Source organism: Cynocephalus volans, chromosome 11 (assembly GCF_027409185.1).
Source record: "Cynocephalus volans isolate mCynVol1 chromosome 11, mCynVol1.pri, whole genome shotgun sequence".
Lineage (NCBI taxonomy): Eukaryota > Metazoa > Chordata > Mammalia > Dermoptera > Cynocephalidae > Cynocephalus > Cynocephalus volans.
Genome location: NC_084470.1, coordinates 63,412,732 through 63,439,008, shown reverse-complemented (window position 1 = coordinate 63,439,008; position 26,277 = coordinate 63,412,732). Strand labels below are relative to the sequence as shown.

At 47.6% G+C, this 26,277-nt stretch overlaps 1 protein-coding gene across 3 annotated transcripts in view; it reads right to left on the bottom strand.

Annotated features, from left to right (window-relative positions):
* Positions 1-26,277, bottom strand: part of CACNA1D (calcium voltage-gated channel subunit alpha1 D) — a 300,823-nt gene that overhangs the window by 29,084 nt on the left and 245,462 nt on the right. For 2 of the 3 annotated variants that reach the window (XM_063113920.1, XM_063113919.1), the window contains 9 exons: positions 19,990-20,073; positions 12,294-12,338; positions 11,759-11,887; positions 9,437-9,502; positions 7,622-7,713; positions 5,575-5,734; positions 4,840-4,967; positions 4,596-4,692; positions 2,159-2,261 (listed from right to left, as the gene is read on the bottom strand). In XM_063113920.1, coding sequence (XP_062969990.1) covers positions 2,159-2,261; positions 4,596-4,692; positions 4,840-4,967; positions 5,575-5,734; positions 7,622-7,713; positions 9,437-9,502; positions 11,759-11,887; positions 12,294-12,338; positions 19,990-20,073 — 904 coding nt within the window. The remainder of the gene's footprint in view (positions 1-2,158; positions 2,262-4,595; positions 4,693-4,839; positions 4,968-5,574; positions 5,735-7,621; positions 7,714-9,436; positions 9,503-11,758; positions 11,888-12,293; positions 12,339-19,989; positions 20,074-26,277) is intronic. The other variant, XM_063113921.1, reaches the window with a different exon arrangement.

The window sequence follows — 26,277 nt, the reverse complement described above, 5'->3', positions numbered from 1 at the left end:
CTTCTTCTCTCCCTCTTCGCACCAGGCTGCTCCGTCCCAGCCTGACTGGGATTAACATGAGGCCCTCGGACAGGCTCCCCTCCCCCTGGGCTCCCCTCAGTTACGGTCAAACACGCTTCCTTCATTAGCACAGTGGTCAAGCCCTCCCAATGAGATGTCCCTCCACTGTGGGAACAACCATGTTTCACCGTGGAATTCAAGGCCATGGCACTCTGATCCTGTCCTCTGCTTCCGCTGCTCCCAGCCCAGAATACTTTCTCCTTCACTGGCTGCTCCAAGTCCTGCCCCCATCCTTGAAGATCTAGCCTAAATTTCACCCAAATAAGACTTGCCAACTCCTTCTGCACATACTCATCCATACCACATAACTTTGGTCTTTTATTTGATGGGCTCATGTTTGTGCTCTCAACCAACATGTCAGCATATGAGATCATCCTGCCTTCTGAAAGCTTTGATGATGCTGGCCCGGGGGCAGGGACAGACAAGCACACCACAAGAAACACATGTTAATTAGGGTGGAAGAGGCTGGCTTTGCTGGACAGGTTCACCATGAGCTCCAGGGTGATGAGAAAAACACCTGTCATTGTCTTGGCATGCATCCCTGGCTGCATCCTCTCTTCTCCTTCACCAAGTGCCTCAAAGAGTCAACTCTCTGCAAGGTCTCCACTTCCTCACCTCTGGTCACTCCTCAACCTGCTGCAATCTGCTGTCCACTCTACCTCTGAAGTTGCCACTGAGCCAACCCACAGTGGCCACACTCCAGTGCCTGTTTTACTAGGTCTTGATCAGGGCTGAGCATGGCTGTAAAGACCACTCTAGTTTGGTCTCTCAGCTGGGAAGATTCTAGTCCGACTGAGATATGAGGTGCTCAGTTTCCCCTGGGTTCGGGTTGCAGGCCACTCCTCTGAATTTCAGGCTACTCCCCTGGGTCTCAAACCACTCCCCTAGGACTCAAGCCCCTTCATTGAGTCCTGAGCTACTGCTGCTTGTTGCACCTTTTTTTGGTACCAACACATGGAGATTGAGACTGCAGGAGGCAGATTTATGTAATCTCAGTGGCCAAGCATTCTCAGTAAAAAGGAAATTATCCCTTGAATGACATCCCACTGGAAGCGCTAGAGAGCATCTAGAATATTCTAAGTGTATTTGGTGCATGTGATAGAATTTGACCAATGAACATATTCTACAGGAGACCAACTGAGCATGCACAAACCTGTTACATGTCTGGGAACCACCCCCTTAGTTGAATATTCATTAGATAGCATGAATATATATGGTAGCCAAACTATAAAAGTTGAATCCAGGAAGATGGTTGGGCTATTGCTCATTCTCTCTCCAGCCCGCACTTCACCTGTGAGGTGTGTGTATTTTACTTTCTTGTGTTAAACTTTCCTTTAGCAGGCTGCTGTTTGCTCTGAAACCAGCCTGTACTCTGTCTGTAAAGTGTGTATTTCTTACTTTTGTATTAAACTTGGTGCGGCTGCCACTCAGTCTCTGGAGCTAGTCCACACTTTCCCTGTGAGGTCTGTATTTCTTATTCTTTACATTAAACCTGTTTTCACTTTCTACTGTGACTCTGCTCTTGAATCCTTTCCTGCAGTGGAGTCAAGAACCTGGTATAGGACAGGGTGGGTTGAGGTTGGCTATCTAACCTCCCTAGATCCTCTCCTCTGGTATCACTACTAGTTATTTCCTAAGTGTTGACTGCCAAGGGGCTTTTGTCGACATCACCTCATTTCATCTTCTGAACCTTTCCTGACAGGTGTATTTATTTCCTTCTTTATAGAGAAAAACTATAGCTCAGAGCAGCAAAATCACCCACCAAAGATCATACAACTAGTAAGGGACAGTTGGAGCAAATTCATCTGTGATGTCTCTGTCTTTGCCCCAATACCCTGCCTATTTCTCTTGCTATGTAGTAACCAGTGCTGTGAGTCAACTCAAAACATTCTGGGAAATAGTGAAGCACAAAGGAAAGAAAGAATGAGGGAGGCTGGGGACAGCCAGCCGTCTCCACACAGACATTCTCATTACACTCACCACCCCCTGCCCCAGGACCTCCCCTTTGCCAAGAAAAGGCTCAGATGGGAGAACTCAAGGTGGGATGTGGCATCTCCTCCCTCTTCTGCCACCTGTCTTGCTTCCAGAGAATGCTCACCTTCAGTCTTGATCTTAAGAGCCGTTCGAACCAAAGCAAACAGGGTTGCATTAAACATGACGGTCCCATCACTGTTGAGAGGCATGTTCATGGCAACCAATCTCTGTAAACAGAAAAGGTTTTCAGCAGGATGAAAATGATTGACAACAGCCATATCCCTTTCTGATGTTTATTTTCTGTTTATAGCTCATCTCTTTTCTAGTTAAGCCTCAATTTGATTCAATTGGTTCATTTTATGTGTTAACTTGACTGGGCCACAAGATGCCCAAATAGTAGGTTAAACATTATTTCTGCATGTGTCTGTAGGGGTGTGCTTCTGGACAAGATTAGCATTTGAATTGGTAGACTGAATAAAGCAGAGTGCCCTCCCCAATGTGGGTTGGCATCACCTAGTTGTTGAGGGTCCAAACAGAACAAGATGCAGTAAGACTGAATTCTCTGCCTGCCTGCCTAAACTGGGACATCAGTTTTCGCTGCCCTTGGATGGAAACATATCTCGTCAGCTCCTCTGGGTCTCAGGCCATCAAGCCCAGACTGAACTACATCACCAGCTGTCCTAGCTCTCCAGCTTGCAGACAGCAGATTGTGGGACTTCCCAGCCTCCATTACCATGTGAGCCAAATCTTCACAACAAATCACTGTGTGTGTATATACGTGTCTGTATATATACTTGTAAGCGTATATACACACATATATCCATATCTATCCTACTGGTTGTGTTTCTCTGTGGAACTCTAATACATTCTACCAGCTGGGGGGCTCTGGGATGACAAAGATCAAAGTTTTAGTCATTAAATGTAAATGCTGACCCTCTAATGTTGTGTTTTGTTTCTTAAAAATTAAACCTCATTGTTCAAGTATTCTTCTCCTTTTCTCAGTAACTAGCTCTCCATGTGTTCTAGGGTCAGACCCCATTCTGGGCACATTCTTAAAGCTGTTGTGAGAGTTAAATGATGTAACAGATACAACAGGCCAGGCATGGAGCCTGTGACTTAGGTTCTCAACTAATGGGACCCATTACTATTCCCATCACAGGAAGTCTCGGAACCTTCCCTAGCAAGGCCATCATGTAGAGTTTTCTAACAGTCTGTGTAGCTTCTCCAAGGATTTGCTTTTTCAGAGCAGAATCCACACTCCCGACTCTTCTTATATCTTTCCTGGTCCCTCTAACACCAACAAAGAGAATTGGAGGGGACCTGGGTGAGGGACACCCCCAGTCATCCCAATCTGTAAATGCAGATAACACGTCCAGCTGAAGGAGGTTTGAAACGAATGAAGGAGATTGTGGACATAAAGATCTTTGTGCCTGGCACATGGCAAGTGCCAAAGAAATGGTAACATTAATTGTTAATATTTAAAAATTTATTTTTGCTTAGCAGTGTGTCCCAAGATTTTTAAATTTTTCCCTTTCCTATTGATGGACTGGAATCTTATGTCCATGGCGTATCCACCTAAATTCTTTGCCCCACTACCAACCATCCCTATCTCCAAAACCAGCACAGGCAGCCAGCATGCCTTGGACATTCATTCATTTTTTCTGGAAAATTCCTGAGTCAGCAAAATGGATGGCTTTGTGCCTCGAGGACAGTTAGATACTTTAGGTAAATGGGTCTGGAAATCCAAACACAAGACAACATCAATGAACTGGAACGTTTACTGTTCTTGGAAAGCAGCAAAGAAGCTGATATTGGGAAATTTATGGGGGGTGGAGGGAAGTAAACTTCTGTGGCTTATTCTCTGTCCAGAGTCCAGCCTGAGCAGAAGCAAGGACCCCAAGGACTTGCCAGGGGGACTTTCTGGATCTTCAGGGCAAAGAACATGAGTTTGGCTCAGGGGATTTCTAAAATGAAGTACATTTTAGACTCTGCTCTGTTCCCTTGGTTTCTTTCTAAAACTGGCCCAGCAACCTGGAGTGGTAAAACCCCTGGCCCCAGGATCCCCTTGGATCCATGGGGAGTAGGGAGCAGCTATTGTGTAGACTGGTTGGATTCTATACGGCAGAGTTTCAACAGGCAAATCTTGCATTTCTCCTTTAAAAAGGGACTTACCTTTTTGTTGCCATAATGGACAAAAAAGGTGGTTCACTGTGAGCTCTATGGAAGGAAAACAAATCTCAACTAGGGCGTGGCCTGGTGGGGAAACCACAGAAATGGGGTGGGTGGGACAGCTGGATCCATCCTGGAGGGGCCACAGCCTGACATTCAGTTAACGGGCCAGTCTCCAGCAGTGGCCACAAAGTGCCACAGCTGAGGGGCCGCATGAAGGTGTTCTAACAGTTACAAATTCAAGATTTCCTCAAGGACAGGAACCATGTATAATTCATCTTCACATCCCCAGCACCTGACAGAAGGCCTGGCCCAGTGTCTCTTATTGTTTGTTGAATGAAACAATAAGCCCCTGCAAGAGAGGCTGTCAGACATGAGAACAGGACACTCACCTTACATGCTACTCTGTGCGGGCATAATTTTCCAAACCCCAGGGGAGGCTGGATACGTCGGAGCAGAGTGACCACGTCAAGGTGTTTTATCCTTCCCCTGGAAGCAAAGCACAGCATGAGGCTGGCCTGAGCTTTCATCTATCCCACCTTCCACAAAAATCACAGGTGACATTCCAAAAACAGCCCTCACAAGCTACTTTGTGAAATGCCCAGCTGAAGGGGGTTGAAATCCTTTTCAACCTACTTTGCCTCAGGGTCATATTCTGACCATATTCTTTTGAATTCATCTAAATGGTGAGGCCCCAGAATAGACCAGTCCCGGGTCAGATAGTCAAAGTTGTCCATGATGACAGCCACAAACAGATTGATGATCTGAAAAAGCAAAGCAGAAGGAAAGTTGCAGTTTGCAGTTAGATTGCAGAAGTTTCAGCTGCAGGTGGATTAGGTTAGACCCCAGTATGTGCTTCCTAATTATATGGACATGAAATATTTGAACCCAAGTCTCCAAGAAAGGTGGTAAAAACTTTCTCCTGGAGAACATTTAAGAAAAAGCCAGGCTTCTAACTTTCCACAATGGCTTTGGTATAGTCCCAGGGGACGGCAGGTGGACACACTGGCTGGCCTTCTGAAGCACACTGCAATTTCATAATTTCATTACTACCAAATAACTCACACTCTTAAGTCACTCAAAGCCATGTACGGTGCCTGTGAAACTTTCAGAAAGAAACTAGCAACCCAAGAAGCTGGGGTGGTTGGTACTTGCCCTAAGCCTGTTAGCAAGCCCGCAGTCCCTGCTCACAAGGAAGGTGGCAGTGACACATGTCTGGTTAAACAAAACCTTCAACCACCAAGCGGAGGCCAGAGTGCTCATCCACGTCAACTGTCCTGCAGCAATGTGACAGGGCAACATCACTGGGCCAAATCCCAAATGCTACACACACATCTGTAAATTGAGAGGGGGGCTATTTTGACCACTTACCAGAAATGCGCAAAGCATGTAAAAACTGATGAAGTAGACAATGGCAAAGTTGCTCCCGCACGTGTACTCCTCCCCGGGGTTGTAATCTGACTCGGGGTCGCAGAGCTTCCCCGGGAGGCAGGCCAGCATGATCTCCTGCCAGGCCTCCCCTGTCGCACACCTTTTTTAGATCAAGAAAAGAAAGGGTTTTAGTTGGGGGAAGAAGGGATTTAAGTCTTTGACCTTCGGAGGAAAATTCTTAGAGTAAAACCTAAGTAATTGCAGAAAAGCCAGTCTGAATCCTACTTATTTTTAAGTGCAACTTATCTCAGTGATTGGAGGTCCTGCTAAAATGCCCTTTGATTTATAACAAGTATTTGATGCAAACACACCAATTCTTTTTAAAAAATAGATGTTTTTCTGTTTTATCTTCTTTACTTATAATTTTTAAATAATTATCCCTAATCAATTTTGTTAAAAGCAAAAAGTTGGAAACCACAACTTGCCAATGACTTGTTACCTAGTCACTGGAGTTACTAGAAATTAATTTCATGATTTCTAGAAAGTTCTCTTACTATGAGGCAGTTTGTTCACAAAGTTCATTAGGGTTAAAAACAGTCCTGTCATTTGCATTTCCTGGATGTTGAGTGATATTGAGCACTTTTTCATGTGTCTGTTGGCCATTCACATATCTTCCTTTGAGAAATGTCTGTTCAGCTCCTTTGCCCATTTTTTTAATTGGGTTATTTGGAGTTTTTTTGTTGTAAAGTTGTTTGAGTTCCTTGTATGTTCTGGATATTAATCCTTTGTCAGATGTATATTTAGCAAATATTTTCTCCCACTCTGTTGATTGTTTTTGTACTCTGCTGATTGTTTCTTTTGCTGTGCAGAAGCTTTTTAATTTGATATAATCCCACTTATTTTACCTTTAGTTGCCTGTGCTTTTTAGGTCCTATTCATGAATTCTGTACCCACTCCTATTTCCTGGAGTGCTTCCCCTATGTTTTCCTTAAGGAGTTTTATTGTTTCAGGGTATATATTTAATTCTTTAATCCATTTTGAGTTGATTTTGGTATATGGTGAAAGATACAGGTCTAGTTTTATTCTCCTACATATGATTATCCAGTTTTCTCAGAACCATTTGTTGAAAAGGCAGTCTTTTCCCCAGTATGTAGACTTGCTGCCTTTGTCAAAGATCAGATGGCTGTAGGCATATGGGTCCATCATCTGATGAGTGGATAAGGAAACTGTGCTACATCTATACAATGGAACACTACTCTGCTATAAAAAAGAATAAAATACTACCATTTGCAACAACATGGATGGAATTAGAGAAAATTATATTAAGTGAAACAAGTCAGGCACAGAAACAGAAACACCACATGTTCTCATTTATTTGTGGGAGCTAAATATTAATAAATAAATAAACACACAAACAAATAAAGGGTGGGGAAAGAAGACAGAATAAGCACAAAAATTCCTTGAACTATTTAAGTCAACTGCACAGATACGATGTGGGGGGGTGGGGGGGGTGGAGAGGAATAGGTAAAGGGGCATGAAAATCAAATACAATGTATTTTGAGAAGTAAAATTAAATTAAATTAAATTTAGAAAAAAATAAAAATAAACAAAAACAAAAAAACAAACAAACAAAAATCCCATAAAATTTGAGATTGTACGTCTTAGGATGTTCCTCATTGGCTGTGCAAAAGGCCTCCACATTTCTGCTAAATTTCCATCCTCCTGGCTATGTTTCAGCACACGCTTTTAAATGCATATCCTACAATTCTCCTGGTGGCCTCAGCAGCTCTACTAACTCCCAAATGGATTAACCTCAGTCAGCCACCATCTGAACGACCACAGCAGTTTTAACACTCCAGCAAAATTCCTCTGTGACTAAATGCTAGGGTCTCTGTTTAAGAATACAAAACAAACAAAAAAGCCATCGTGATCCACGGGGAAAGGCACACTGTGGTAATAACATGTGTCCTCTGTCACTCTGGAGCCCAGAGCTAGAGAGAGACTTGCGCCCCTGCCCAGGAGCCCCTTGTGCTCTGGACACAGTCACCTGAAGAGCAGCAGCACCGCCTGGGGAAATGTCTGGAAGTTGTTGTTCCTGTTGATCTGGTTGTTATCTCTCATGGCAACTTTCCCAAACATCTAGGAGGAGAAGTCATTAGGGAAAAAAGAATAGATTTTATCATACCAAAAAACTCATATGTGAGTTTAGAACTAATTCAGGTTTGGTCAACACCAACTAGAGCTTTTTCATGGTACTTGGCACTTCATTCATTCAACAAAGATCTGCTGGGCACAACCATGTTCCAGGCACCATGTTAAATGCTGGGGACATGGCACTCCAGATGAGCATACTCTTACCTTCAAGGAGTCCCTACCCCAGGGGAGAGACACTAAGGTAACCAGGCAATGATAACCGGCATGATGATGCTGGGATGGTCCAGACTCCCGGAGAAGCACAGAACAGGCTCATCTACGGGAGGCTGGGGAAGGCATCCAGGGGGAAGTGACACGTAAGCCCCAAGCTGAAGGATAAGTGGGCATCAGCCAGGGACAAGGAGGGTGAAGAGTGTTCCAGGCAGAGGGCGCACCGCCTTCCAAGGAGCAGAGGTGACAGCACAGGTGTCCCAGGAAATGAAGGAATATGAGTGGTGAGCAGACAGAGGAAAGGCCAGACTGCAGATGGGGCAGGGGGCTTGTGAGCCACAGGATGAGTATGGACTTTACCTTAAGGGCAATGGGAGGTTAAGTAAATGGTTTTTCTTGTGGGACTTAGGAAACTGACTGACATTTTAAAAGAGCTTGATGTCTGGCAAATGCCTGCTGGGTGAATCTGGGGTGGTGTGTGTGACACAACGGGCAGTTCTCTGGGACACCTCTGTTTTCTATGAGGATGTGTGCAATGACAGACCCTTCACGGCACACAGCATCACATGCTGCTGAATTACAGGGCTCAAGTATGGTGACTTTCCTCACACCGAGTAAGATTCCTAGAGACCTGCAAATGCTTCTATGCCTTTGGATAAAAAAATAAGCACACCCAGTTCTCCGTCCCCAGAATCACCTCACCCTTTCCTCTCTCACATCCCTTATCTGAAAGATGCCATTGATGCAAGTGAAGAATATGCAAGGAGCGCCCCCCAGGGGTCTAGAACCACAAGCTGCTCTCCCACTCCCTCTCTTCATGGAGGCTCACCCCCCACCCCCAACTGCCCACTTGGTGTTAGGCCTCAGCTGTTAGTAAGGCCCAATCCTGTCCTAACCCGGAGGGGCCGGGAAGCACGCCGCAGCCTCTCAGCCCCTACAGCAGGGGCACAGAAGAGCCTGGTTTCATGCCTCCTTTTGAAGGTGAGCTACTGAGGCACAATAGTGGTCCCAGCTTGATCCTAACCATAGCGTCTGGAAATACTTTCTTTCAAGTGAGAATCTCCCTTGGTTATGATAAACACAGTTCTTCAGAATATAAACAGGATTTTCTATTACTCAATATCTTTTGAGTAACATCAGTGCAGAAAATAGGACACCCACATTGACAATTACGGCTTCATTCAGTATGGCATTTCCTCTTCGGCTGGGTTTCTTGTCGCCTACCATGGCTAAAATCAGCTATGGATTTTCTCAGGTCGGGGGGTGGGAGTGCCAGGAACATAGCTCTTCCTGGCGCATTCCAGCCTGTCCACGTTCTCCTGAGCCCGGGTCTCTCTCGTGGCAGAGGCTCTGTCCCAGGAGCTGTCTCCTAAGGAGCCACATCTTCCTCTGTCTTCAGCAGCCAAGGTGTCTGGCTGAGAAGCAATGAACTGGCCTTTCTACTTCCCCTGGCTAAGGCACACCTCGCCCCAGACTCAGGGCAGGAGTCGGCACTCACCTGCATGCCGATAACCGCGTAGATGAAGAAGAGCATGGCGATGAGGAGAGCGACGTAGGGCAGCGCCTGGGAGAGAGGACGCACGCGGGTCAGTGCTGGCCGCCGTCCCGCACAGGCTGAGAAGCCCCGCGTGGGGCTGCACGCTGCTTTTCTTTTCAGCATGTTATAGTGGCAGGACATCAATGGTGAGGAAGAACTTTTTAAATCCCAGCCCAGCACAACTGCTTCCGTCCTGAGTTCACCTTCCTCATGCACACCCAGTGTTACGACCTTGCAGGCAGGAAGTGCTTTCCACACTTACTACCACCAAACCCTTCTCCTAAACATGTTCAACACAGACACATCACTCGCACAATAGTTTGAAATCCATTATCGGAGTCCTATGTGAGATAATAATTGATCAAGCCATTCCCAAACACTGGATGTTTAGATGGCTTCCACTGTCTTTGGTGGGCACGTTACGGATGGGGGGCTATTGTAGAGAAGGCTGCAAAGTAACATCTTTACGTAAAATCACCTTGCTTCTGCTGAAGTATTTCCTGAGGGTGAAGTCTTAGGAGTGGAATTACTGGGTCAGGGGGCAGAACCATTTTCTGGCTGTTGCTGTAGAAGGCAAAACACCTTTCTTAAAACACACACCTTCTGAAAGAACCACAAGGTTGGGGGGCTGGGCCAGGGGAAAAAAAGGAGCTAGCTGATGTCTGATCAGACCCCAGCCCCTCAATCCAATGTTCCTCAACTCCTTTTCTACTTCATCACAAGGGACAAACAAGTCATGTGCACAGCACACCTCCAGGGGTGCCCAGATCGTTAGGCTTAATTCCAAGCACACAAACTTAAAGCATTTACCTTCTCTACTATCTGAGAAAGCTCATCAGAATGTCAGTGGCTATCAGACTTCCACTTATGCCACCTTCAGACTTGTGCCCGTGGTGGATTTGTGACTGCCAGCCTGGCCCAGTGCAGCAGCACCACCCCAATAACTGGACTGCTTAACAGAGTCACACAGTTTCGGGCTTTCCTTACCATACCTATTTGCGTTTTCTTCTTCCTAGATTACCAAATGTTGGAGAATTGTTTTGGCACAGTTTGTTAGTTCTCATGAACTGCCTCTCTGTGACATGACTTTCTTATTTATAGTACACCAAACCTTTTTTTTAAAAAAAGAAAAGTTCAATAATTTCTTTAAAAAGAATGGCATCGCATGAATCATTCTATTTTTATAGCAGTTCGTTCACAATCTTTGGAACATGATATGAATAACAACTGTCAAGGACTGCATGCCTTACAAGACCAAAGCTCACCTGCCCAGGCCCCACTTCCCCCGCCTCTCTCAGAGCTGTGCTCCGCCTTCCTCCACCTATTCTCCCCAGCAGGGCTGGTGACTGCTCTCCTCTGAGCATTTGCACCTACCCCCTTCCCCAGGACGCCATCCCTTCTCCCCTTTACGCCTGTTAAAATCCTACCCACTATGGAAAAGTGCTTACTGGGATGTTTACGCGAATTACTCTAGGGATGGGTGGGAGGCAAGTTTGAACTTTTCTTTATATATATGTCTGGATAGCTTCATTTGTTAACATGAACACATTACTTTCGAAAGAAAAAACAGTTGAAGAAATGAAGATGCATGATTCACTTTCTAATGTTTGCACATACCCACACATTCCCTACACGTGGCTCCTTTAACAAGAATCTGTATTCCCCTACCACCCCACCCCAATGTATTCAGTCCAGAAGACCAGAATATCTGGGGTAGGGTACTGGAAGTTACAGGAGAAGCCGGTTCTGCTCAGAAATAGACTAGAACTGGGCTGCGCCAACCTGGAGAATCACAGGTGACGAATGAGACTGGCTTATGCCTAAATGTCCTGAACCCTGTGGTCCTTCCAGAGACTGATGATGGTGTGCTGGCCCAGGTGGAACGGTCTCTGATTTGTATCTAGACTACTGGACAGACATGACTATAGCAGCCTTATGAGAAGCCATCCCAGAGGTCTCCTGGGACCATCACTGTCTCACACACCACCATCACCACTGGACATCCTGGGGAGGACTTCACATCTCTCTCAGTCTTGGAAATGTTGCAGATCTCTCAGCTACAGGTCTTACAGATTTCTCTACAGCTTTCCTTAGGCAAATAATCCTATTTGATTTACCCAAGTAACGCTGAGTTAGGTCTTTCCAGCATTCCACATTCTCTACTGACCTAGGTCCACACAGTGGTCATGTGGTGGGAGCTGGAGTCCTCTGGGACAGGGGACAATCAGTGAATTATGTATGATCTTCTAAGACAAATAGAGAGACCCTTGGCATGGCTCTTACCTGAAAAGACTTAATGAAAGTCCACAGCAGTGTCCGGATGCCTTCCCCCCTGCTGAGAAGCTTCACCAATCGCATCACTCGGAAAAGACGGAAAAAGGTGATGGAGATTCTATTGCTCTCTTCAGAGTTCTGAAGGGTTATCATGGAGAAGTCAAACCCAATGGAAAGTAGAACATGCAACACTTTCATAAAAACAGCAACAGGTGCAAAGGTGACAGAGGTAAGAATTAAAGATGTGTTTCTAGGGCCTTTTCATCTTAAAAAGCATGATATGAAAGGAAACGTTACATGCTAACAACACAAGGCTTGGAAAACTGTGTTCACACAGCACATGCATGTCCACGTGTTGTATTGTGTAAGAGGAGAATGCTGGGCTGGTCAAGAGTACTGGACACTGATGATGAGTGCAAACCACTGCAGACACTGTTCTGGAAGGACAATCATGGAGAATACAGAAACACCAGTGGCAAACTCAACATGGTCAAATAGACTTGAGGAAAAGGCCCAGCCCCTGGGGACTAGTCACTGATCTTACCCCAGGTGTAGAAGTTGGGACAGGGACATTTTCACTTTCAGTTGGCTTTAAGAAATCAAAGATTGAAATGTATTAATGAATTAAGAAGGTGGCAGTGGTTCAGGAGGACATTCCCCCCTTTTAAAAAATGTGTGGTTAATGTACTTGGACAACACACCTGCCCCTCCCTGAGAAAATGCCTGGGGCTGTTTGGAACTGGATGGACACAGACACACTACTACTGTCTAGTTCTCATCTGAGGATGTGATATCCCCAAGCTGACAGACATCCAGTAAAAGACAGTGCTGCGAGACCTCATTTGTCCCTAAAGATGAATGTGGAGCATGCCTCTCTTTCTTGTAGGGGGACTAGATCTCTGGCCTTAGTCAGGGGTGTGGGTCTCAGGAACTAATTGCTCTACAGCAGGCCTCCTAACCCCGAGGAGCAGAAGGACTCCACCAGCAGGCAAACAGTGGCACCTGCCTGCAGTCTACAAACCTCCTTGGACCACACTGTCCCCATAGGAACAAATGCCTGGGCAGTGTCTGTCCTATGATGGCCTCTCCAGCAGGGCTGCTGAGGAGCTGGACAGACTGAGTCAGTGGGAGGAGAGAGGCTGGTTTCCCTGCAGAAGTCACCACTGCTTGACCTACAGCTCACTGCTCAGACAAAAGGAAGTTCAGGTCCATGTGACTCTTTGGAAGAAACAGCACAGGACCGGCTTTCCCTAAGCCTCAGCAGTTCCTTGTCATCCAGGGTCTGGCTGGCTCCTACGCTTGGGCCCAGGATGCAGACTCCATCATGATGGCTGCTCACTTTTCCCCTACCCATCCCCCTGGAGGGCAGGGACCTCACCTCACTCCACTCAGTGTCCAGCATGGCATTGGGCACATGCTGGGTGGTATGTGTTTCAAAGAATGCAAGGGAGTTGGAAGCAAACTCTAACCAACGCCAGGAGGCATCTTTAAATTCAACAGTAAATTGAAACAGAATCAGGAGATTGTGGCCTCTCTTTTCCTTTCGGTGGTGTCACCTCCACCACAGGAGCTGGTCAGCCCCAGGAACTGACAGAGGAAGGAGGCCCTTCCGAGCAGAAGCTTCCAAGGAGGCTCTCTGTTGGGTGTGTCTGTGAAGCCAGGGACACATGTGCACGTGTGGATGGGCACACTTCTTGGGTGGCCTCCTCCCCTGGGGATATGGGGAAAAGAAGGGCTCAGATCTAAAGTCTGTCTTACCAAGGGCTACCTCCTGAGACCAAACAGAAAATTCTATAAAATTCATGCAAAATAAGGGGTATCAGCACACCGGAGAACATGTGAGAGTCAGCAGTGTGACTGCTAACCCAAGACAAACAGGTTTTGCCAGAGCTGAAAAGGATTGCCTGCTTCACCTGGGGTGCTCAGAATGGGAACTCCGCAATGGTTTTGTCAAAGCCCAGGGTCACTAGTTTCAATTTCCTCTTCTATTATCTCACCTCAAAAGAAATGACATCTCCTTATAGGGACAGATAATGATTTTTAACTTGAGACTTTAACAAATGAAGGAACTAATTTTCCAGAGTTCTCATTGTCTCCCACATCATTCTCATTAAGGGCTGTGCACAGGGAGGCTTCCCTCTTGCCCAGGCTGGAGGAGTGTGCATGAGTGTGTGTGTAAGTGTGCATGCATGCCAGTGCTTGCCTATGCTCGGGAGACAAGACAGTGTGTGCAAAACAGAGCCCTCTACAGTTACACTTTTTAAACACCCATAACTTGTGTGTTGGACTTGCAAGAGGATGAGGCAGCCTATGGGTCGGGGAAGACACTCTTTCTGGCCACGATCTGGCCCAAGCCCTTCTGCTTGCCCCTCCCTGTCCTGCTGCAAGTCTGACCCCCTCACTTAGGGTATGTGACAGTTACCAGCCAAACTGACTGTGAAGTGCACACCTCTTTCTCAACTGATGTCTTTCAAATATGACAAGTCATGGACTATGAACTTCAAACCATGGATATTCTCATTTAAAAGAACAAAAGGGAGGAGACAGCATTTGTGGAGGGACAAGGCAACACCACATGCAAGGAAGGAAAGAACACACAGCACACGAGCCGCACGCACCCCCCATGTGGCTCGACACCCCCCCTCCCAGCACACACCACTGTCAGGCAGGACTGCTTCAGGGGAGGAGGGAGCTAGCAGCATTGATGGACAGTGCAAGCTGCCAAAATATCTTACAAATAGGAAGGACCCTGAGGATGGCTTTGCCCAAACTACAAATGTCAGCCCAATGAAAAGGGCAGGACAGTTCTCATCCTGGGCTGCACACTGAAACTGCCCAGGGATCTTTAACAAAATCTGATGCCTAGGTCCCCCCTGTAGATTCTTATTTAATTGGTCTGGGGTGTGCCTGTGCTATGGGAATTTTAAAAGCTCTCAGGTGATTCTAACATGCTGCCAAAGCTGAGAACTTCAGCCCTAGGCCAGGGTAAAGCTGGGCCAAGCACTCAGCTGGTCACCCACACCAGCTAATTCTCCTTAGGTCTGCAGTGACCATGCAGGGTCGGGCCACTAGGAAAGCCCACCTAGGCTGTTATAGCTGAGAAGTGGGTTCTTTTGGAGTTGATGAGGGTTCAGTAGTCAGAAGAGCCCTGTCTTCCTTACAAGGGATGGAGAAGGCTTATAAATGAAGGGACCTGGTGGGAGGTGGAGGTGGATTCGAGTCAGCTGACGCTATGCTCAACGCCAAGGTCACCCGCAGGACACTCGTGGAGGACATGAGTTTGGGGAAGAACTCGCTCCCTAGGTAGCTTTCCAAAGACTGCGTCAAGGGGCTGGATAGTGAGTTTTCAATAGGGGGAATTCCAGTGTCATCTCAGGGTGTAGACTGAGTGACCTTAGAAACTCCTTCCAACACTGAGATGTTACATTCTTCAGCTGGGATACCTACAGGGAGACAGCCACTTAGCCTCAGAAGGCCTAATTACATGTCAGTGTCCAAACTCCTTAGATTCCTGGGGCTCTCCTGATGTTCTCTCCAGCCCCTTCCCACAGGATTCCAGCAGACTTTTGAATCAGAGGCTCTGGGCCAGCCCCCTATAACTGTGGGAACCAAAAAACTTGGATTTCCCAAGTGAAATCAATGGAATTAGCCCATATTTTCTGTATTAATTTCCATCTGTGCCTGGAAGAGCTGAGACAATGCAGTTTTCTGACTCAGACAGGAAGCAAACCAGCATCCCAGAATAGTCAGGCCAGTTAACCTGAAGCATCCGTGAGGACCCAGTTTTGCGGGGGAGCCTCCCTCTGAGGACTTCTGACCTGACATGTAACACCTCTGGGAGCAGGGGCTTCTTTATTTGGGGTTGTTGGATCTGTGTCCACAACCAATGCCTTCATGAAAAGCTCCTCGGAAAGGGTTAGCATATGAGGTGGCAGCTGAACAACCTGGCTGTAGGTTCAGTACAAGAAGCTGAGTGAAGCTATTGGCCTGTCCAAACTGGGTGCCTGACAAGGCAGGGACGATTCCTGGGTCTCTGGGAGTGAGCTCCCAACTGACTTTGTACATGTTCTTTGATAAGTAATAACTAGGCAGGCATGGCTTCTAAGCAAGCATTTTGCCTCCCAGGCAATAATGATAAAGGAAAAAGACTAAATGTCAGCAACAGCCATCCCCGGGCTAGGGAAAACACACTGCTGGGTCATTTCAACATTCAAGGAACAAACAGGCATCGAAGAGGGGGCAAAAGTGGGCCCACAGGTCATCATCTGACATTTCAGCAGCCTGGGGATGTTACGACCAAATGTGATGAGACAAGCTACAAGAGCTACCAAACCATGAACATAGCTGGGTGGGGGGAAGTGAGAGGCGGACAGCAGGGTGAAGCGGGCCAGGTGAGCATGCAGGCAGGACACTGCAAAGGGCCATCCAAAATGTTTCTGCAAAGAATACAAATGCAAGCTTGATTTCTCATGTCCAGGCCAGATGATTCATCTTGAAGACTATGTTGGCAAGTCACAGAGCCAAGTGTGACCGACCAAGATGGCCCCAGCTCAGGCCTGAGGGTACAGACAACAATCTATGGGAGGGGAAACAATTTAGATGACCGTGACCAATCCTTAACACATCCTGTGAAACTCAGTGAAACCCAAAGTTGGGGAAGCCAAAAATGAGTATACAGTCTTTAGAAGTGCTTTTGCTTTAACAACGACTTCTCCGTATATATGTTTATATGTACTTGCCGCTACAATTTTCTAAAAATAAAACCAACATGAAAATCAATTAGGCAACAGAAAGAAAAATCAGCAGAGTTTGGGGGAGAGAGCACAGCAGCTTAAACAATGCAAAAAATGATGACTATGGCAGCTAAACCAGCCAACAATGGACCAAGGGTGTTCATGCTCAGCTGACCTGGGAGCTCAGGGGACAAGGCCACCAAGGATGTGATGTGCACCACTGCCCTGGGGAACCCCATGTGTGTTGGGAGAGGGTAGGGGGAGAATGTAGGAATCAGCAGTTTCACTCTTACATATTTATCTCATCAGAGGTTAAGCTTACCCAGTCTTTTTTATCTTCGTGTCTCCCCAGAGCCTAGCCCAAGGCTTACGAATGGTAGATGCCCAGTAAACAGGCGTTGAAAGGTGGAATAAATAAGAAGCGGCCTTGAGCATTCTCTCTGTGCCAAGGCCCAGTGGAGAAACCATGACATCTCCTAAGGTGGCATTCTACTGGCCCAGGGTGGGAATTGGCATTGCTGTGGCTGAGGAGCAGTCAGTCTCAGGCTACAGCTGACCAGGGAAAAGGTCACTGACTGAAAGCACAGTAAGGGATTCACCAGCTTGACTTTGAGTCTAACAGAATGCCAGAGATGGGCTCATGAAAGCCTGTCTTGTATAGACATCCTGTGTCAAATGCTAACTACAGACTTTAGTGTGAACCTGCGCCCTTCCTGACAGATGCAAGGTCAAGCAGGACAACAATGAGACGCTGACAAGCAAGGCTGGCTGGAGGGGACAGGCACAGTAGGAGCAGGGCCAGCCCCAGCACACGTGAAGCAGCCAGGATGCTGGGGCATGCTGTCCCTGAGTGCATGGGCACCTGCCAGCCAGCAGGTGGGTCAGGCATAGAAAGCTGCATGTTCACTTGGTGAGCAAACCTCGGCCCCATCCTGGTACCTAGACACAAGCATTTACATCTGCCACCTGCACAACACCTGAAGCACCGAGCTCCAGGAAGACCTGCTGAGATGGTAGCTTATCGTATTTTCACTTCTATTATGGACCGTCTCTGACTTACATTAGGTCTGTTCCAGAATTTTCAGGTAAGTATACCTCGATGCAGGTTGGAAGAACTGTATGTTGAGAGATGATGAAGCAGGCAGATGTCCTGCCATGAACTTGGGAGAAAGCCCAGGGCAGCCCAGTTAGGGACCTGCTGTTCTCCCACTTATACCAGATTATTTTATGACCAATCATCATTTACATATCATGAATGGCCATCTTAGTTGATTTATCGAATATTTCACATAAAACAGGATTTGCAGAAGTCATGGCTTCAGGAGGTGGGGGGATGTATGTATCTACGTTAGTAAAACACCATTTTAGTATCTTGCCCTGGCATGAATTTAGGTGTGATGAGGGTTAAATCATACCCTCGTGGACATGATGTCTTACAGTCCATTTCACTTATTACATAGCAAACCTATACTTAAAAATACCCTTGTATCTCCCTAACACTTTGGTTTTTTTAGCAAGAATTTTCACAAATATTCAGATCACTTCATCACCATAGTATATCTGTGAGGCGGGGTGCAGGGGCAAATATTATTCACCCCATTTGATCCTTGAGGAAACTGAGGCCTGGGTCCAAGCCTGTTTTGAACTAAGGCTAGAGCTGCCAGGTCTTAGAATTGCCAGGCTGGTGGCTGTCTCACTATTCCCACACCAGAATCAGCCTGGCCCCAAACAGGTGGCATGAAGGGACCACAAATGCGTGCTTGGTGCAGGCTGTCTGGGCACCAGGATGGACCTCATGATCCTCGGTCCTGCAGATGCCAGCCAGGTGGTGCGCTGGGGCGGGGGTGGGGCTGGACTGGTAAGGGGAGCAGAAGCCAGTGCTCACGGCAATCTCTCCCCATGCTCCGCGTGTCCCCTCAAAGGTTCTGCGCAAGCCGGCACACACTGGACACCCACTGAGTCTTGCTCGTGAGCCAGGGACAGGCCATGTGGATGGGGCCCTGTCTGCTAGCTTCAGACCTTGTGGTTCAGGCCGGGGTCAGCCCCAAGGGGGGCCGGGCAGAAGGCCCTCTTCTTTTTTTTTTTTTTCCTGACCAGTAAAGGGATCGCAACCCTCGGCACAGTGCGGTCTGCACTGTGCTCAGCCAGTGAGCGCACCAGCCATCCCGATATAGAATCCGAACCCGCGGCCGCAGCGCTACCAGCTCCGCACTCTCCCAGGTGAGCCACGCGGCCGGCCCAGAAGGCCCTCTTAACTCTGCAGGGGGTTCTCAGGACTCTCCTTGAGGGGAGTGCTCCATGTCCCATGCTGCCACTGCACTTGTTCCCTCGTCAAATGATTCAGATGAATGCTACAGTGGAGGGCCAGCATCCTCTACGTGACAAGTACTTGGCCCTCCTGTCCCTGGTCCTGGGCATTGGCATTGCTCCTCGGGGAACTAAAGCGTGGGATGCTCTCCAGGACACAGGTGAGGGCCTGGCCATGGGGCCTCCCTCCTGTGCCTTCACAGAACCATTGTGGGTACAAGGACACACGTTATTAGCCCCATTTTATAGCTGGAAAAACTGAGGCACAGAGCAGTCAGGTGACCTGCCAAGGTCACACAGCTAATGAGTGACAATGTTCACATACTGACACAATGGACTCCTAGTCCTTAAAACTTTAATGAGATCTTTTAAAATATTGCTTTAGTCTCAAAATGGCAATTCTACATTTACTTCCCCACTCTTTTTTTAGGGGAAGGGGATGGAGATGGGGTAAGAAAGGGGAGACTACAAATTATCCTTTGAAATAAAAATAAAAAATAAAGACTAAGGAATTTTTTTAAAAATTTTGCATCTGGATTTCTAAACTGTGTGGAGATTCACAGGTAGGGCTCTTGTATGTCAGACTTAATCTCTCGTATGACAGACTTAACGAAAACAATCACAGTATAGGACACAAAGTTTGCTACTTACATTCACTTCAGTTATAGCAATATCAACGACGCTACCAACAACAATTAAGGCATCAAAAGTGTTCCATGCATCAGTGAAATAGTGCTGTTAGGGCAAGCATTCAGAAGCCACAGAGGAGAGAAGCACAACAGGAAAAAGAAGAAAAGGACAGTGTTATAAAGGGGGAACACTGCAGCATTATGCCACCCGGTTACTTGAAACATCACCCTAAAATAAACATGTTATAGATACATCACTTTGTGTATTGCTTCTGACACAGCAAATAAAAACAATGAGACACACCCTATCTTCCCCTGCCTACTAGTGACTGGGGTAAATGGTGCAAGAAAGTCTGTTCTCCAAAAGGTGACTTGTGTTTACAAAGGCCTTGGGATAAGGCTCTATCCTAAAAGGTTTCTTTCCCACCACTTTCCTTAGGAAAGTCCTAGTTTTGCTCAAGTGATCAGGATCTGTGACTTGTCCAGGTGATGCCACGGCAAGGCAGGGAGCGGAATGTGCACAGACAGAGGAGACAGGACATAGGCGGCACCACGCCAGGTGCATACTCACGTCCGCTTCGCTGAGGGCCACGTCTATAATGCTGCCGATTACGATGAGGGAGTCAAACGTGTTCCAGGCGTCACTAAAATACCCCTGGACAGAGCAGGCAGGGGCAGATGTTTATGAGCATGAATAATGAGACATCACACGGACCAGATGGGGACACATCTGAGTCCCTGCAGCACCCATGGCAACCAGGTGGGGTGGGAAAGCCAAAGGGAGGCAACAATACTGTCCACTGGTGGAAAGGGACACAGAGGAGTGGCTGTGCCTCTGTATGTGTGAGGGAGAATGCATGCATGCACGCACACACACACACACACATACACACACACACGTGTGCACATGACACAGCCCCGTCGTGCTCAGCAGCACCAAACCAAGCAGAATACCTGCAGGACAGAAAGGGCATTTTGGCAACCCTGCCTGGCAGCACAGAAGAGGAAGGCCATCCCACTCCTGCAGAGCTCCAGTCACCCGCCTTGCTTCTCCTCCTCCACGTAAAGAGCCCTGGCACCAGGCATTTCACATGTTCTCCTTTCTGTGCCCCTTGAAACAGATGAGCAGCCTCCCCCATCCTCCCCATCCAGCTTGTATTACAAAGGCTGTGCCCCGTGAGTGTGACAAGGCTCTGTCCTCAAAGAGCTCTCGGTCTAGTGGCCACAGATGCGCAGTAAGGGCTGACAGGGACATGGGCACTGTGATGCACAGGGCCCGCTGTACACCACTGAGGCAAGAAACCCAGTTATGATTGTGGGGTGGGGGCTCAGCATGGGGAAGCCACGGCAGGTTCTAGAGAGGAAGAGTACTGAAGGAACGAGTGTGTGTTCAAGGGCTCCACCGCCCTCAAAGGAAGCCCAAATTGCCCACAGACTCCTTCAGCCTCAACTCTTGCTCTTCTCCTCCCTCTCCATCCTCCAGGCTAAGAGGAAGCTTCCCTCCCTGAGAAACACCACCGGGTGCTTCCCTACCTCCTGATACCTCTGCAATCCTAACCTCTCCATCCCAACTCCAGTGGCTCAAATTCACTTCCTTCTTCAAGGTCAGACCAATGCCAGCTCCTCAATGGACCCTTTTCAGCCCCTCCTCATTGCCCACACCCAATCATGCTGACTCTGCATCTCTCTCATGTCTTGATCACCGAATTTTGGGTCTCTGTCTGCAGGTCTGCCTGACCGAAAGCCCTCTGAGGACAAGGATGTGCTGTTTATTCTGTCCCCACCTGCACCAACTCCAACATTTAGCCCAGAGCCTTGAGCCCAATTGGTGCTTGACATGTGGTGACATCTCTTTCTTCCACCACCTTGCACCCTACTCGTCATCCAGCTTTGCCTGGATCTCATTTTTTCAGGTCCTCTCATCTTGTGACAATTCTGAAGGCACAACACCCCCACAATCATGACTTGCAAATCCATATGTACGTGCCATACCTTTTACATCTCTTCTGGGATTAGCATGGTAGGTGCTAAAAAATTAGTGCCTGTTGTCTCCTGACACCCCTGGGAAGCCCTCAATCAGAGGGGGTGGTGAGGAAGTACTGCACACTGAGCCAGGAGGCTTCTGGTTACAAAGGATGGACTGTCAAGGTCAACTACTCTGTCTATAAATCAACTGTCTTCTCAAAAAGTCAGAACATGTTTTGGAAAAAAAAATTCAGGTCTGTATTGCATAAAAGGGGCCCAGCATGCTTACAACTGGGTACATTTAGTGTCATATTAAGAAAACCAGAACAGAAGGTACTTTGAAGTGTCAGATCCCAGGAACTTGTGATCAAACACAGGCCCAGAGGAAGCAACTGCAGAGCCATAGCCTTTTGTGACTCTATGGAAAATGTGGATGTGCTGACGGTCCTAGTAACTGGAATAGGGATGTTGATTCTAGTTACCATTAATCATTGCAGGTACATTTGCAGGAGAGCTATGACACTGATGACTTGTTTTTTTAATTTCACCTTAAATAAGATTACCCCACCCAACTGCGTGATTTCTTACCCATTTTAAACTCTCCCCCAACTCCGTACAATCATAGTGCCTCTCTCACACTTTACCCTCTCAGATTCCTCTTTCAGCAGTCTAATAAGTTAACACAAGGAGTTAATTTGCAGCAAATCTGATGATCTGTGTATAAAAGTCTAATGGGAAGGTCTATTTAAAAAATACCACAGCTTACACCTTCTGGCTTTTCTTTTCATGAATTCCTGGTTCTTGGCTGGCAAAAAGATGGGCCGTCTTTGAGGTCTAGACTAGTGGTACTCAGTAAGCGGGTCACAGGCGAGATGAAGAGCTAGCACTGGGACGTAAAGGAACACACTGCTTCTTCCATCGAGGGTCTCCCAACATGAAGGTCAGCTGACTCGGCATGCTCAGTGCTGCAGCTGATGTATACAGTTGTGAGCAGGCTGGGGCCGCTTACAACTCATCTATATTGTTGTGACAATGGCTAACAAGAAGTTCTCTGATGGGTGGCTGTGCCGCAGACTATTTTGAGGGGCAGAACCTGCTCTTTTCTTCATAGATTTAACAGCAGGTCAAACACTAAAGTGAACATGGTGCTCCTTCCTTTCTCCAGGGAGGAATTTATGCCTTAATCAAATGCTTGGTCATTAGCAGCACTGAGGCCTCCCAAGTAGGAACAGAGCAGTGAAGGCCAAGTGTTCCTGTCTCCTGCTGCAACACGTGATGGGTCCTGCTGTGTCTGTGCCACCTACTCTGCTTCTCTCCTGTCACTGCCCCGACTCACCAGAGGCCAAACCCATCATGTATGCACTAGACACCAGCCCCTCACACCTTCTTTGGGACTTGATTCCTGAACAACTTCTCTTTCTCTCCAGGAAGATAATACGCCTGCCTCTGGGTCATTCCCATCAGCCTCCAAGCTATTCCCCACTGAGGCAATTCGGGTGCACTGTGGGGGATAGAATGCCTTTAAATCAACATGACAGGGGCTTAACACCTCTTTTAGGTCCTACGACTTTTTGGCAATCTCATCAACCCTCTCTCCAGAAAACCCCTCATACTCACAGAACTACGCCAAAAACCTAATGGTTTATGGACTAAAAGTTGACACCTCTAATCCCTCTAATCAAGGCGACAGCAGGCTTGAGATGCTGCAGGTGGCTGGAATCACAGGCTCTGACCAAGTGCCTCTGACAGGAGTCCAGGGGAGGCAGAAGATGCCAGCCCTCCCTTTCTGCCCACACACTGCTTCCCTGTTTAGTAGCCTCCTATGTAATAACATCATTGTCAAGTGAGCATGACTCAGCTCCCCCATCCTTTCCCCACCAAAAGCTCCACCACATCTTAGTAACCAGAAGATCAGACACAGCCTCCTAACAGAGGGCCCATCTCCACATCTCTCCTCCTGGCCCATGGCCACATTTTCTACAACTGTATTCTGAGGCCAGGGCCTTTCCAGTAGAACCATCAGTCAAATTTATATTATTTTTTTGTCCAGCTCCACCTTCCTAAAAAGACCAAGCAAGTCGGCCACATACACTAACATTTATTACTCGGAAACATTTCCGACTCTGGAAATTTAAAATCATAAACCAGACTAACGTGGGCCTTAGGGCCAGAAAGCTCCATTATTTCTAAGAACCCTATTGTCATTGTCAATGTCTATCACCAGCCTGACAATGGGCTCCTGGAAGGCGGAGACTAGGCCCTGACTATTCCTGGACCTTTAGCCAAAGTACAGCACAGGCTTGGCACATGGTAAGGGGGCAATGTTTATGAAATGGTTGTATATGGAAAATGAGAAAAGCAGTCCAAGTCCAGGTTCTTCTTCCTGCTTGAGTCACTCTCATCTGCAGATCTGAAGACGCCTACATAAATGACCTACCTTTTTTTTTTTTTTTCTTACCCTGGCAGCCAGATCACTTACCAATTTCTGGAAGGGATTACTCGGGTACTGTTTGACCCAAGTGATGACCCCCAGTGCCAACTTTTGGTAGAAGCTGTAACTGACAGGTTTCTAACTAGCATAAACCTTTCCAAAGGTCAAGTGGGGACTGAAGGGAAAACGTATTCCTCTTTGGCCACTCCGCTCTAGCCAAATATCCCGTGATAGAAAAGTGAGAGCCACCTCATGCCAACAGGCTGCCCCTACAGGCTCATGCATCTATTCCTTTCTTCATCCCCCCAGTTTCTACTGAGTAACGACCACATGGCAGGCAGCACGTGAGGCACTGTGGACCCAGGGACAAAAGACTTGGCCTGTGCCCTCAAGCAGCTGCTCATCAGGGAATGGAGAGGCAGACATGGAGGAGGGCCAATAACAAGGACGTGCAGGGAGAAGCGTCGAACAAGCGCATGAGTGAAGGGAAGGGCTCACTCCAGCTGGGCTGGTGGGGATGGCGTCACAGAGGGGGTAACATTTTGGATGGGCCTCAAAGGATAATGAAGAGAAAGAAGGGCTCCCAGACAGAGGCACGAGGGCATGGAAAGGTCTAGCATGTTAACACTTGGGGAGTGGGTGGGGGAGAAGAAATGGCAGGGAGGGAGTGACAGGAAGTGAGCCAGAAACGTACCTGGGCCAGTGTTTTGTGCAGGACTTTGAATATTAGTCTAAGAAAACCATATTTTTTTTCCTCAAGCAATAATTTCACTTGAAGAGTAGCCTGGTCAGCTTTGGGGAGTAGGTGGAAGATGAATGGAAAGGTCTGAGGCCAGACACAGGGAGATCATTGACAAGGCAGGCAGTAGGACAGCCCAGCAGAGGAGGGCAATGCAGGTTTGGCTGGGACAGAGAGGTGGCTGCTGATGCCCTGGGCACACATGCATCTTATGAGGTGAGAAGAGGACCAGGAGTGAGGTCTGGGAGACCTCGATACTGAAGGAACAGGGTAAGAGGATGGAGCCCGTTGAGAAGCCCAGTGGAAAGTTCCAAAGACAGTAATGTTTAGTTTCAAGGGTTATTTGACATGAAAAATAAGCTAGAATAGATGTGATCACTGAAGAACTGAGAAAACAGTATCAGGTTCTCTTTCCAAAAGGTGGAGAATGTACTTTAGGAACTTTACTAAGTTTACTAACTTTGCTCTCAGACTTTACTAAGAAGCCCAACTCCTGCCAGGGACCCTGGAGCAGTGAGCACTGTCCTGGGAGGCAGATAGGACCAGATGACCTAGTGCCACTGTGCGTCAGCTCTGAACAGAAGCATGAGGACAGCACCAAAATACTTTCTTCTTTCCCCAAACTCGGCTTCTCTTTCCTTTTTCCAAGCCCAAGAGGCTAGGAGTGTAAATTAGACATTTTCAGGTTAGAGTCAAGACCAAACGCTGTGAGGACTACGACTTGGGAACAAAGCGTAGCTCACTGGAAAAAGCCTACAAGCACAGCAGGTAGCCCGGCCTGGAACACGTCGTGGATGAAATACCAGATGGTGACATCCAGAGGAACAAGGAGAGAGCCCCGGACAGACCAGGCCCTTCTCATGCCACATAAAAACTCTTTATATCCGCTGGAACCAGTTTTTGGAAAAGGCTCTTCTTCCTGAATCTCCTTCCTTGGAGTAAGAGAATTCATTGGAGAATTCCAGCAGCTTCCCCTGAGGGTACTGGAGAGAAAGGTCAGGGTAACAGGGCTGTCACTTACCTAAATAACGGCCTACTTTACAAAACAAAACCCTACAGCACATAGTCAACTACAAGCTGCAAGCACAAGCCACAGGGCACAGGGGTAACGCCCAACGGGTGGGTTTGCCCTTGGGGAGTCAATACAATCATCTCAATAAGCTGCTTGCTCCTCCCTCATTGTTCAGCTCTCTGGCTTCTCATCACCCTCTACTGCTTGACACTGCTCAAAAACAAGTCTCTCTCTGAAGTGAGACATCTCCCCGCCAGGGAAGCTCCCAGCTCAGGATTCCTATCCCCACCCCGGCCCTCTCATCCCTCCCTGCTTGTAGATGCTGGGCTATCTCACCTCACCTGTTCTTGGACCAAGACACTCTACATGTGCTTTCTCCTGGGAGGCCCCATGTCTCAGTCGGGCTCCCCTATATAAAAGAAGTCCTCAGGGTCAGGTTTGTCACCTTTTTAACCCTTGCCTCCTGAAATGCCTTCTCACCTCCCAGCAAGGATTTCTAACTTCACTTTCTGCATTTGTAAAACAACTACAACACTGTCCCTCCTCACAGAGGAGCTGAAGGTGAGCCCCACACTGTGGAGCAGCTGCCTCAAAAGACCCTGTCACACATCTCCTCACAAGAGATAAAGACTCCCCTGAGATGGGACTGACCGTCCACGTGGATGTCTCCTAGGAATATTCGTCCCGCTGTGGCCTTGACGTCATTCCTCAG